General features: G+C 40.7%; 1 protein-coding gene across 1 annotated transcript in view; it reads right to left on the minus strand.

The window, feature by feature from the left end:
- LOC115123186 (insulin receptor-like) overlaps window positions 1-13832 on the minus strand; it is a 183405-nt gene extending 169573 nt beyond the window's left edge. The window contains exon 1 of the mRNA XM_065009309.1: window positions 12672-13832. Within this exon, the coding sequence (XP_064865381.1) occupies window positions 12672-12750 (79 nt within the window). The 5' untranslated portion in view covers window positions 12751-13832. The remainder of the gene's footprint in view (window positions 1-12671) is intronic.
- Window positions 13833-14220: the final 388 nt, after the last annotated feature.

Here is a 14220-nt window from a genome sequence, read left to right on the forward strand (position 1 = left end):
AAAATAAAACAAAATTGCTATTCCCCTCATACAGATTTTATGATCAAGCACTTGAGGGTCTGGGTGAGCCGGTGCTGAGGAATATACATCCCTGTAGCAGGAAACCGACAAGAGAGGTGAGGGAAACAGGTTGAGAAGGGTGTATGGGAGAGACCAAGAGCAGTGGGTTTATATCTAATTACACTACCATCAGGAGACATAGGCTACATAGATAAGGCCCTATAAAAATCTGTGTTGCAGACGGAATCCAGACATTAAAACCAAACTCAGTAGAAAAATAAACTAGAAGTATTTTTTTATTTTACATTTAATTGCCCAAGATAAATCATAAGATATGAACAAAATGCATCAGGAGCTAGGTTTCCATCCAATCGGAGACAGATTTTAATGTGAATATTCAAAAATTTGCATAAATAAAATATGCAATTTTTTTCCCCAACAGAGATGCGTTTATCAAATTAACTTGTTGTGGACAAAAGTCTGATTAATGACATAGCGCACATAAAAATAACTTTAAGATGTTAAAAATGGGGTTCCATTGCATTTACAACTCTACTAAATGGTTGTCCAAAATAAATTGGTGTTAGATAGCAACATGTGCCCCCTCTGGTATTGGCAGGTACGCTCCACCCAACAGCATGCAGATACCGTCTGGGTTCAGCCTACATGAGATGTTTTTTTAAATGTCAAACTGTAGCCAAGCATCAATCATCCATGTCACCAGAATAAGACCTTTGACCTTTGAAAGGGAGAATCAAAGTTCATCACCGTGCAGTTTCACCACCCTGTGAAGTTCATCATAACTTATTTCATCGGTAGACTAATAAACTGCATGGTTTCCCTGAATCCAAGTTTACTTCAATATGATAATGGTTATTTATACCAATATTTGCGCTTCAGTTTCCACCGCCATTTCTCACAATTCATTTTACAAAACACAAGAGCCCCATCTTGTCAAGCAACATATGGAAAGTTTTCCTACAAATGTGCTGTTTCCATCAGGCGTGTCGTGACATTTCTTTTTATCCGACATGTAGTTTACTCTCGTAAAATGAAAACCTGGTTAGTGATTTGTATTTTTCCTGCAACTTTATTAAAACGGCTCAGGAATGCTCTCTTCCGCGTTTGCCGTGCGTGCGCTTAATCGTTGTATAGCCGTTAGCGATGATGCTAATGACAACCTTCTCCTGGTAGATGGAAAGACCACCCCAAAACCCTTCGCAATTAAATGCTAACTACCAAGTAGCCTATACCTACCTGGCAGAATGATATCATGATTATTTGCATCAATCCAGTGGCTATTCGTTTAGCAAACGATTGTCTTTAACTGCTGTACAGTCACAATACATTTTTAAAAAAGGGTAACTACACCCAAAAATCTAAAATGGCATCTATTTTTTCCCCCAGACTCCTGATGTGGTTGAAGCATTGTTGTGGACTTGGGGAAAAACAACATTTTAGGTTAAAACATTTTTTTTAAGAGATTGAGATCAAAACCCTGGAAGAAAAAAAATGGTGAAAAAATAATTTTTTAGATTTTTATAGGACCCGACATACAAACAAAATACGATAACACAGAAAGTAGCACACAATCACTGTTTTAAATGTCGTGAATTATTTAAGACATTTTATTTTATATTGACTTATTGGATCTCAAACATGAGTTCTGACTTTTAAGATGAGCCTTTGTTGTTGTTTTTTTAAATAAGGAATTCATTCACTCATTCAACGCCCTAATCAAGCATTATCTTCACAACTCAGGCAACATATCATTTTTACACAGCCCATTGACTTCTACAATTGTCCTAATTGTATTAATAATCCATGTTCATTTATAATTTTCACTGCCATGATCAACCCTTCCTCCTCGCCCATCAACGGTGGTTAAGAACAGAGTCAGGGCCGCCGTGGTTAACAACAGAGTCAGGGCCGCCGTGGTTAACAACAGAGTCAGGGCCGCCGTGGTTAACAACAGAGTCAGGGCCGCCGTGGTTAACAACAGAGTCAGGGCCGCCGTGGTTAACAACAGAGTCAGGGTTAACAACAGAGTCAGGGGCCGTGGTTAACAACAGAGTGGTTAACAACAGAGTCAGGGCCGCCGTGGTTAACAACAGAGTCAGGGCCGCCGTGAGTCAAAGATCCACTTTTCAGTCATATGACAGACCTCAAAATATATTTAACCCATCAGGTACAGTTACAAGGCCACACCAGTCCACAGCCCCCCAGCTACCCCCCCAGCCTTGTTTTGCCCTCAGCCTTGTCTGCCAAAAGGGCTCCCAAACCCGGCTCGGCATGACAAGCTTGGCTTAACTTGGATTTTATAGTGTGAAGTCATTGACAGTTAAAAACAGGGCATATAGAAAAAGCAACAGGCACATCTCACATTGTTCTAGGATGGCGTAACGGGGCTGTGTGTGGGATTCCCTTTTCCAACGCAGTGATTATGGCCTTAGGAAAGTGTGCCTTTTTATCTATCTAGGAATCCCCAGACTTATGAAGGAAGGCATCAATGACACCACCAAGTCAGACATAACATCATATTTCCATGACAACATTATTCACAACAAACTTAAGAAAATAATTACATAAATTTTTATTTTACTAAAACTTTATTTTAGCTGAAAGTCTCATTGAGACCAAGGGAGCCCTACAATATTAGGAGAGAGGTTGGGAAACTAGGCCTACACTTGGCCTACACTCCCACTGAACAGGGATGTTTTGGTTTTTCTCCTCACAACCAAACGGTTGCTGTAAGTGATGTATAGCAGGACTCAAAAGGGAAGCTTGTGTTTTTCCTTCTCAGGGCTGATCATTAAGTGGACACGGAGCGCGAGAGGAAGGTCTCGCTTTTAAACACACACAAACTAAAATCATACATTTTGACTACGAGATGGGAGGAGTTGAAATGGGTAATTAGAAAGGAATCAAGAATTAGAGACCCAAAACAAGAAAGATTTAGGAAGAGGACTGAACAGTTCATTTACTTTACAATACATATTGCCTATTTCCCCATAAACACAGTCGAAGGACAAGGAAGTCCTTAACTTCACAACCCTTGCGATTATTACATGATGACCAAGTGGCTCCGAACGTGCCATTGTGTGCACCCCCCACCCAGACTCGTTCATGACACGCAGGTTAAAATACCAACTGTGAACCAACTATATTAATTTGCGGACATGTCGAAATAGGGCTGTGGTGGTCCTTACATTGTGTCAGCCGGTGATTATCAAGATTATCAACTGCCGATCTCACGGTAATGGACCGTTTAATTAGCAAACATATTTAGCATCTCCTGGCTTCCACGCAGGAGCCACTGACGCAGACCTCCGGAACATCAACAACTTAAACAGTCTAATAAATGCATTTAATACAGCCTAAACCAGGTATTCCCAAACCAGGGCAATGCAGCCGGTAGTACGCCAAATAAAAATGTGATTCACATAAAAAAATATATATATATATATATTTTGTTAAAATAAAATATATATATTTTTTTTTTTTTTTAAGTTCACTTTTTCAAACAGTACATTTATATTTTCCAACGGGGCTATACATTTTGGGGAAGTTTTTTTTTCCTCTCCTGAGTAGCCTCGTTTCACTGCCAAAAATAAAATTAAGCCATCTAGTGTCGAGCGAAATAACAACACAATAACAAATACAGGTTGCCTTGTCAAATAATTAACATCCAATCACATTACTCTCTCGCGGGAAGCGTTCACTCTTGCGCAGACATTTAGAAACATGACAATTTGATAAATAAGCCAAGGGAGTTTGTTGAGCGAGAATAAAGATGACTTTCCAGTAGTAAGACATGTATAAAAGCAACAGATAGCATTAATAAGAAGTCTTATATGGTGAGCTACTGAGTGGCTAGGACAGGCAAGCACCATACTATTGTGGAGGACTTCATTCTTCCTGCTGCTGTGGATATGGCTGGGACAATGCTGGGGGAAAAGGCCCAAAAAAACTATACAGACAATGTCTTCATCAAACAACACTGTTTCACGACTCATCAGTGACATGGCAGGGAATGTTTTGAAACAATTACTGCGTCGCATACAAGCCAGTGAATTATGTGTTACAGCTGGATGAGCTAACAGACGTGGCGGGCCTAGCACAGCTCCTGGTATATGTCTGTTACGTTTATGGGGGGTCAATTAAGGAGACATCCTCTTTTGCAAACCACTGGAAACCAGGACAACAGGAGAGGATATTTTTTTAAGTATTGTACAGCTTTGTGACATCAAATGGACTTTGGTGGTCAAGATGTGTTGGTATCTGTACTGATGGCGCAAAAGCCATGACAGGGAAACATAGTGGAGTGGTAACGCGCTTGCAAGCAGTTGCTCCCGACGCCACTTGGGTACACTGCAGTATCCAGAGAGGCTCTTGCTGCCAAGGGAATGCCTGACAGCTTGAAAGACGTTTTGGAGACCACAGTGAAAATGGTTAGGCCCCTGAACTCTCGTGTATTTTCTGCATTATGCAATTATATAATTCACTTGTCTGACTGCTTGCATGATGACAAGTTTCTCACACGATTGGCCTATCTGGGTGATGTTTTTTCTGGCCTGAATGATCTGAATCTAGGATTACAGGGACTCTCCACAATTGTATTCAACGTGCGGGACAAAATTGAGGCTATGATTAAGAAAGCGCTCTTTTCTGTCTGCATTAACAAGGACAACACACAGGTCTTTCCATCATTGTGTGCAAATGAACAAGCTTACAATGTCAAATGTGATATAGCGAAGCACCTGAGTGAGCTGGGTGCGCAATTACACAGGTACTTTCCTGAAACGGACGACACAATCAACTGGATTTGTTATTCCTTTCATCGGCCGATGTCTAGTGTAACACCGATGTGCCAAACCGATGTGAAAGCTGACGTGCCTACCTACATAACGTAGGTACATAACGTAGGTACATAACGTAACGCCACGGAAAAAATGTTGCGCCCACACGTGCAACACAGCATTCCTAACCTAGCCCACAATGTATGCTGTGTGGATCGAGCAGTCAACAAGTCCAGTAGTCATTTGAAAAAGAGAATGCTTAAAAGACAGCTTAAAACGGGCACTGGCCTTGAATTTCCCAGTGGCATCCCCCTTGTTTGGTCGTAATGCCTCCTTAAAAAAAATGAATGGCTTGCAGTCAGTGCCCGTTATGCACGTCGGCTAAATATAATAATTATAATTCCATTCTCCCGGTTGCCAATGACCGTGTTCCGTTGCACCTCTCACAAATCTCTCAATTCTTATTAGCCAATGCCTGTCAAGTGACAGGGTCCTTCTCACGGGAATCTAGGTTCCGAAGTAGGCTACAAGTGAAGACACGTTGAGGACGCAACTGCACGCGCCCTTTTCAAATTCCAAGTCTCATAATACTGAAGAGGTTAGAAGAACTGTCCACGTTTACTTGTACAAAAGTTGAATCCTTCTGTGTGAGAAACAAATATTCCAAACATAGTCTGGGACAGTTGTGGAACGCGATAGATTCTAGATTAAGACAATAATTTGCATTTTTTTTTTTTTTTATGTTTTAAAGCAAATGAGGCTGATGCAGCAGCTCAGAACGTTTAGCTTAAAAAGGTTGATAGTCTAATAGTTTATTTCTTCACATTATACGTCCAACAATGTGCACACGGCAGTAGGCTAGAAGGGAAAATGTTCCAAAATGTAATCAATTTGCAAGGGGAAACACCATTCTCAAAAAAGTGACTGCAAATACAATTAAGTAATGCTTTATTAAAAAAAAAAGGTGCATTTTTTGTTGTGAAAATTATCTTGTTTTAATTTTAAGACTATTTGTGATACAAAACCTATAGGCCTACGGGCTAGAGTACATGAGGTATGGGATGATGATTTGAAAAAGAAGTCTAGTTACCGTGGAAACGGTCACGTGGAATTTGACTGCGGTCATGACTTGTGACCGGTGGTGGTGGTGGTAATAATACGGTCACCATAACAGTCCTAGGTCTAAACAAATCAACGTTTATTTGTCACGTGCACCGAATACAACAGGTGTAGGTAGACCTTACAGTGAAATGCTTACTTACAGGCTCTAACCAATAGTGCAAAAAAGGTATTAGGTGAACAATAGGTAAGTAAAGAAATAAAACAGTAAAAAGACAGACTATATACAGTAGCGAGGCTACATACAGTAGCGAGGCTACATACAGTAGCGAGGCTACATACAGTAGCGAGGCTACATACAGTAGCGAGGCTACATACAGTAGACAGGCTATATACAGTAGACAGGCTATATACAGTAGACAGGCTATATACAGTAGACAGGCTATATACAGTAGACAGGCTACATACCGACACCGGTTAGTCAGGCTGATTGAGGTAGTATGTACATGTAGATATGGTTAAAGTGACTATGCATATATGATGAACAGAGAGTAGCAGCAGTGTAAAAGAGGGGGTGGTGGGACACAATGCAGATAGCCCGGTTAGCCAATGTGCAGGAGCACTGTTTGGTCGGCCCAATTGAGGTAGTACATACATACATGAATGTATAGTTAAAGTGACTATGCATATATGATAAACAGAGAGTAGGAGCAGCATGAAATGCACATGAAATATTCATGCACAGTCAGCCTGCTGGTGTCCTGGGAGATAGACGTGGGGTTGTCATTTTACCTGAAATACATATGGTCACATTTATTTGTATTTTTTTTTTTTTCAGGACCTTTGTAGAATTTTTACACGAAGTCACAAAATAATGTGTTCTCTACACAGACAATTAATCCACAGATAAAAAAGTGGAAACCTAGTCAGTTATTCTCCATCGTTCATTCTTCCTCTGTGGATTTTATATGGAGGTTGGCATGGCAACCAACTGGACTAGAAGGCTGGACCTCGTTCATCTGTCAATCATCCACATGGGTTTAAGCTCATAAAAAAATGAAAAACATTGAGTGGATGGGAGATGCGGGACTTGCAGTGTGTCAAGCGTCTAAAATAGAACCGAGTTCTGCGCAGACACCCGTTGTCGCAAACAAGCAGTTTCTGTGAAATGATTGAAAAACATGCATGTGTACATATATTTCGCAACGGACGGTTTGGGCAGCATGTTAGGCTATTGCCTTTGTTACATTTCATCTTTGCATTTGCCTGTAATAATCTAATAGACTTCACGCCACACAATTAGGCTACTTATATAGAATCAAAACAGGTTCAGGGAAAACGCAACTATTCAGACAAAACAATGGCTCAGGCTTTCGTTCATAAACTGTAGCTAAGTAAACAAAGTAATTGCATGATCACTGCTTATTTATAATCATTTATTACACTATGTGTTTGTATGAAATAAATGTGGCTGAATGTGATCAGACAGACTGTTTAGCTACAGAAAATGACCATATGTAGCCTAGGTACAGCCACTACCCATGTTTTGGTGAGTGGCGACCATTTTGTGTTCCCTCCAGTGAGGCTGTCAACATCACATCGACCATGAGGAGGGCCAACAACTGAACGTGATGATTTAAGGTTTCCCTTATGAAAACAGCTGAACCTCCCGTTCTCCTTCCACATCCAGACCATAGGCTGCTACAACATATTTTCCCCTGTCACAAATAATGTTTTTCACAGCTCACATTTCCTACCACTACGAATCAGAGAAACGGACCAAAGAAAATATCCTGGGGCACAATTCTTTACTTGCTTCGTAATACCCATGCATGTTCCTACATGGGTAGCCTATTCAATTTTATTCAAGAACATGGAGGAGTGGGCATAGATAGACAGGACACCTCAAACCCAGAGAAGCCAGAGAGAAAGGCCCACCTCGGAGACTCCCAGGCAAGGACATGCTGTTCACATGCTAGATCACCAATGTCGAGATCCATGGCCCGGAAAAGGTCAGCACAGCAGAGAGCCAACCTGCAGACATCAGGCTGTGGTCTACCTACAGGGTGGCCCACTTCAAAACACATTCCACACGCACAACATTGTGGGAAAATATGTGCCTGAGGTTCCCAAACAGGGGCCACGGGAGAGTCAACACAAAAACAATAGACACACTGCCTTCTGTTCCCAGAGCGAATCAAATGACCGACCTTTCCTATTTCTTTGTTCAGCCGTTCACCAAAGGCGTCAGTCACCGTTTAACACCGTGTTTTCTATGGAGTGTTTTGATAAAGGGGGAGGGGATTCCAAATTTCCTATCCAAGACTATTACAAATGGAGAGAAAAAGAAAAAAAAATACAATTTTGTTGTGGTCACCTGAATAAACTTAAATTAAACTTTGAGCACATACTATGATTTAATTGGTTGGTTCAGGGAATGATTCAGTTTATGGGACTTGGGGTTGTGAGTGACGAGCCGACGCTCTGGAATACCCCCCCCCACCACCTCCCCACACCACCACTTCCTACAGAGATTCACTCACAAGTCTGAGAAGAACAAGAAAGGGACCAGGCAGGTGTTACACAACTAGTTTTTCCTTCCGTTACACAGCAGCGAGACAACGGTTGCTTCGTGGATGGAACACTACCATAGTTGCTTCGTGGATGGAACACTACCATAGTTGCTTCGTGGATGGAACACTACCATAGTTGCTTCGTGGATGGAACACTACCATAGTTGCTTCGTGGATGGAACACTACCATAGTTGCTTCGTGGATGGAACACTACCATAGTTGCTTCGTGGATGGAACACTACCATAGTTGCTTCGTGGATGGAACACTACCATAGTTGCTTCGTGGATAGAGACTCTATGGTAGTGTTCCATCTCCTCCATACCTAACGTGTCCTTTGTGACAAACAGACACAATCAACAGCAGCATATTGCGCCAGAAAAACACGCTATATTGTGTTATCGTTCAGATCCTTATGGACCTCGGTGTGGTTTAGATATCGATACACAATCTCTTCTGCATCAGAATTATGAGACAAATGACAATATAGACTACAGTAATATACATGCAAATACAGCTCAAAACATCCAGCTATTTTGTACTGGGTTTTTAAAATCTTTTTTACATTTAATGCCAAATATGGTCACTTCCCACAGAATTCAGTCAATCAGGAACAAAACAGCCCTTGACATATGCTCCAACCCCCCAGAAAGAGATAGCAGCCGTCCTCTAGCAGGGCCCCTCTCTGCAGAAGAAGCCTTTTTCTCTGCATACATGCCATGTGTAAAATACCCAGAAAAATCTCCTTTGAACTCTGGAGCGGTTTAAAGTGAGACAACACTAATGGGATGAGATTTTTGTCAAATAGCAGATACACCCCAACTGTCCCCGGGTTTGGTTGTAACACAGAAAGGAAGAGGACGCAACAGTAAAACAGAGAAGACAAGAAGTTAGACGCACTACTTGTCAGATGCTTTGTTGGATCAGCAGAGATCCTTACTAGCCAAATGCTTGACATAACCTAAGCATGAGACACACCAAGACTGCCGACAGGTACTCAATCACAGTGGGAGGCGGTTCCTTCTCATGCTAGAACAAAAGAGGTACCTGATGTGTGACGACCCGATAGGTTTGTAGCTATCGCAATGCTCGTCTGTGGCCCAACAACTTGACTTTGAGCCAATCAGAGAGCATGAACCTCAAACAAACAAAAGGGTAAGGGGGGGGAGATTTTCTCCATACATCCATGGATGAGCCAGTCACACTTCATATACAATATAGCTAGCTGTACACAGACAACACACACAACAAGACTTCATCCAAGATAGTTAACCACTGTTGCTAGTATTGACGTTATAATTCAATCACAATGGATTAGATAGCTTCCATGAAAGAGCTTCCATTGTTAGTGTGCAGTGTCCCTAACGTTAGCTAGCTGGCTAAACATTTGGCTATGGGCCGGCACTGGCAGTATGAGATAATGGAGAGTGAATTAAAATGTTTCTTTGTTGTTATCTAGCTGTGGCCACCTGGCTGTTATCAACAAAATTAACACAGATAGCTTAGACTCTAGACCATAAGCAATACGCATGGATATGCATTGCCAAACAACGCTACTGCCACCTTCTGGTTTGGAGTATTTTAACAAGTGACTGACGACTTCCAAGGTCTTTGCTGTGTGAACACAAAAGAGATCGACTGCCGACACACTGTTCAGATGTGCTAAGTACTGTCGGCAGGCAAACGTTTGACAATCTTGTGTGTGAGCTTTAAGTTTATCTAAATATAAAAGAGAGACATTGAGATGTGTTCCCTTCATTGGGCCATCACAGTAATCCCTACTAGCCTAATGTTAACAAATGGACTCTTATGTTCTAGAATGTTCTAAAGTGGATCTGTTAGTATTTATGTCTCAGCCTTGCAGAGAAGCAAACAGAGCATCGCTGGAACAGGGAAACCAGACTGGCCATGTTGAGTGCGGTTTACGGTACATTATTCAATAATTTAATTACACTGCAGTGTCAATGAACACCTGCGTTGCTGATAAGCTAAAATAAAACTTGGATCTATTTACGATGACCAACCCCCCCCCCCCCCCCATCTACTCATTGGTTTTCACAAGCATATAAACCCACGTGAGTGATGAAAAATGAACAAGAGATGAATCAAAGTTAAAACTATGATTCTCCCATTTATCTATGGATTAATCATCCTAGTAGAGAAACCCAATTTTGTATGCCTCCGGGTCAAAAGGTTAGGGTTATGACACTGAAGCTGATAGGACTCCAGGTCAAAGTTCTACAAATACCCAGCAACAAGAGGACAACATTCAGTCGAGGTAAATTAACAACCAACAACCCAATGTTTTATCTCCCAGGACAAAATTGTTAGCCACAGCAAGCTAGCTAAAATGTCCATGAACTTTTTATTTGTTCCAAATCAACATACCAAGGTGTAAGAGGTAGCTATAGAGAAATGTGTAAAGATTGTAAAGTTAGATATTTTCATGAGGTTACATTTTGGGTGTAGCACAAAAAATAAAAATACCACAGCCAAGACTAAAAATAGCTACTTCAGACACACTCATCTAGGAAATATTCAATTTTACTAGAAAACTTTTTGGGAAAATATGTAGAGTCTGGTGAGGCACTTTATCTTGTACCATGTCATCATAATTGTGCATGGCTCCGAGTCATGCGAAGAACATCTACTGAATGGAATGGTACCACATTTATTTCACGGTTGTCTGGTAATCCACCTAATATGGTGTGCCTGTGTATGTTTTTTTTTACAAATATGTATTATTCTGGTGACTTCAGATGTTTCAAATGAAATAGTTCCAGTGAAGCTCGGAGTACAGTAAGCCATTAGCCAGCCTCTTTACATTATAAAGTAGGCCAAGTTTGCAGAGCAAAGGTAGTAACCTTAAAAACAGCCTAAATACAACAGCAACAGTTGTTAAGTTTTGTTTCTTCTTATTGTAATTACATAATTGAGCAGTTCAATATATTGTTTTTATCCTGCAGTTCAATATTCAAACTATGCCATCTTTAGGATGAAACAACAACGTGTCACAGATTTGTTTTTAAACATGTTCAAATAACATGTATTTAACTAGGCAAGCCAGTTAAGAACAAATTCTTATTTACAATTACGGCCTACCCCGGTCAAAACGCTAACAGCGCTGGGCCAATTGTGCATCGCCCTATGGGACTCCCAATCACGACTGGTTGAGATACAGTCTGGAATCGAACCAGGGTATGTAGTGACGCCTCTAACACTGAGACGCAGTGCCTTAGACCGCTTGTGCCACTACGGGAGCCCATTTAACTACAGGCATGGACTACAGCCCAAAAGACTGGATTAGAGGACAGGATTATAGCGACATAAGTATATGGTATACTGTGAGAAATGTATTGAATTCTGAGCTGAAAAGGTTTGGATCAATACATAGGGAAAACGTACAACAGCTATGAAGGCACTACAGAGTGGGTTCTATATTTTTCTGCTACAATAAAGCTAAAGGATAGAGCCTGTATACTTTAAAAATGTAATGTTTGTACATGCCACCATGATACGCCTTGTTTTTCAAAGTGTATCATAAAACAAGAAATAGGAGATATAGTTATAGGGTGCCTGGAATCTTGTTTCGTTTCCTCCATAGTAAACATCCTCACACTCACAATAATTGTCTGACACATGGTGAGCGTGTGAATGTGAACATTATTTCAGGCATTTCTTCTGAGAGATGGGCATAGTGTTTGTTATTAATCCTGCATGTATGGGGATTTCATGGACCTTCATAACGTTGGCTAAATGTGTTTACATTTCCAGCTACAACGTGAGTGTGCGTAGCAAGTCGCCATGAAGGGGCCTACGCGTGCAAGCGAATTATACCATTTCCTGTTTAGATTTTCTGCAACAGACCACCCTAGTCCATATCAGGAGCTAATCTGGCCCTCGGGTTGACGAATCCATGACAGGCCTCAATAATACATTTTAAGAGTGGCCGTGGCTATTTTTTTATAACTTTGCTAACAACTATTTGTAAAAACACCATGGAACGCAAATGTGTTTACCATAATTTAGGCAAAAGTCTCATGGTAAAATGGTCAAACAATCATATGGTTTCAGTGACCACTGCATTGAAATACCTCATTTAAATTAAAACGTATTTTTTCCATGGGAATAACAAACACATGAAATTCGGTGCCTACAATGATGGTAGGATGGGTGGTGTGTAGAGAGTGAGTCACATGAATCATTAACCAGTATTGCATTTAGAATATAGCTATACTTACTTTCTCCATGTGTTAGCCCACCATGACACACCATGTAGATAAAAGTAACCAAAACAGCCGCTGAGGTCCCAAGCCGCATTGTGACTTCGATTTTTTTCTCTTATTTTTAGTGCATCCAAAAACGTGGGGGTTGTTTTGAAGATATCCAAAGTTTGTTTAAAAAAAAATGTGTTTCTAAGAAATGAAAACACAAAACAAATATTCAAAAAAAAAGAGACGAGAACTAGTCCAGTTAGCCCCCCTTCAAAAGGGGCCGGGGGGGTCCAATGTGGTTGTAACGTTATCTTGATATCTTCTCAGCTAATTTTGGTGATTTTGGATTATCCCTGAAACAAATGACCACTAAATAACGTGATCTTGGGTTCTGGCGTTACATTTGCGAATAAAAAGCTTCATTTTCTCCACAATTATAAGGGATAGGTCACTTTCATCTGTTCTATATAAAAAGTATTCCGATTCGAGAAAAATAAATCCCACAGTGCAAACTAAACTAGTAAAGAGGAACAAGTCGGGATACTAACTACGGACTCATTCCACGACAAAAGAGGTTACAATGTTGAAAATACATGGAATTAGCTATGGGCGGTCGTGCTTTTGGTAAAACACTCAGAGACCGTATTTTCATATAATAAACCAAAAAAACATTTTTAAATGCTTAGTAATGTCGAAATATGTGTCCTCTTCTTTCCCCAAAAAATCCCCAGTTGTTTTTAGCCGAATGTCTATCAACCCAATAACCTAACTAGCTAACATGAACTAGTTATAGTAATGGGATCGAGTTGGCTATCTTGCTGTAATCCACAGGTCGCTGATTGAGTGGTTATGCACCTCCCAAGTATTCCCACTTCTTCGCAGTATCACAGCAAGAACACCTTTTAAGACGTACGAATAAAAACATGAACACATCCCCAGGAACTCCTTTGGATTCATGCAGGAAAAGGAAAAAACGCGGATAGCTTTTTCAACGACCTTCCTCTGAACTCCTTCAGTCACGCCACGACAAAAATGAAAACACCCATAAACAATAAACGTGATACAGCGAACGTTACTTTTAGCCATTAAACAACTAATAATCGCCGCTTCCAGCACATTGCTTCGAAGTGTGGAAAAACTTCGATCCCCGTAAACCGTACCTCTTTCAGGTTCCCCCCTTTTCGTCTCTTTCTGTGTCTATCCACCAGTAAACAAGTACTGCCAGTCAGCTGGGGCAGATAGGGGACGTTGGAAAACACGGACTAGAGCTAGTGCGAGAACCGCTGGCTTAGTGCGGATTGGAGTGTATTGCACTATACAAAGCCCATCCATGAGCCTAACAAAATTCTCTTTGTGTCACCCAACCAAAAATATTATTAGAACGACAAAAACGCAATCATTCGGAGATGATAGACAATTTAAAATGAATGATTTGGAGTTATTTCTATTACTCCAGCCGGCACGTGTTCATAAACATGTATATATTTTTTAAATGTTCATGGTAAATTGTAATTAAAACTCTTATCTGCCAAGTTGGCTATAAAACTACAAGATAAAATGATAGGCAGCAGATGCA

The sequence above is a fragment of the Oncorhynchus nerka genome, linkage group LG24 (genome assembly GCF_034236695.1).
Source record: "Oncorhynchus nerka isolate Pitt River linkage group LG24, Oner_Uvic_2.0, whole genome shotgun sequence".
NCBI lineage: Eukaryota > Metazoa > Chordata > Actinopteri > Salmoniformes > Salmonidae > Oncorhynchus > Oncorhynchus nerka.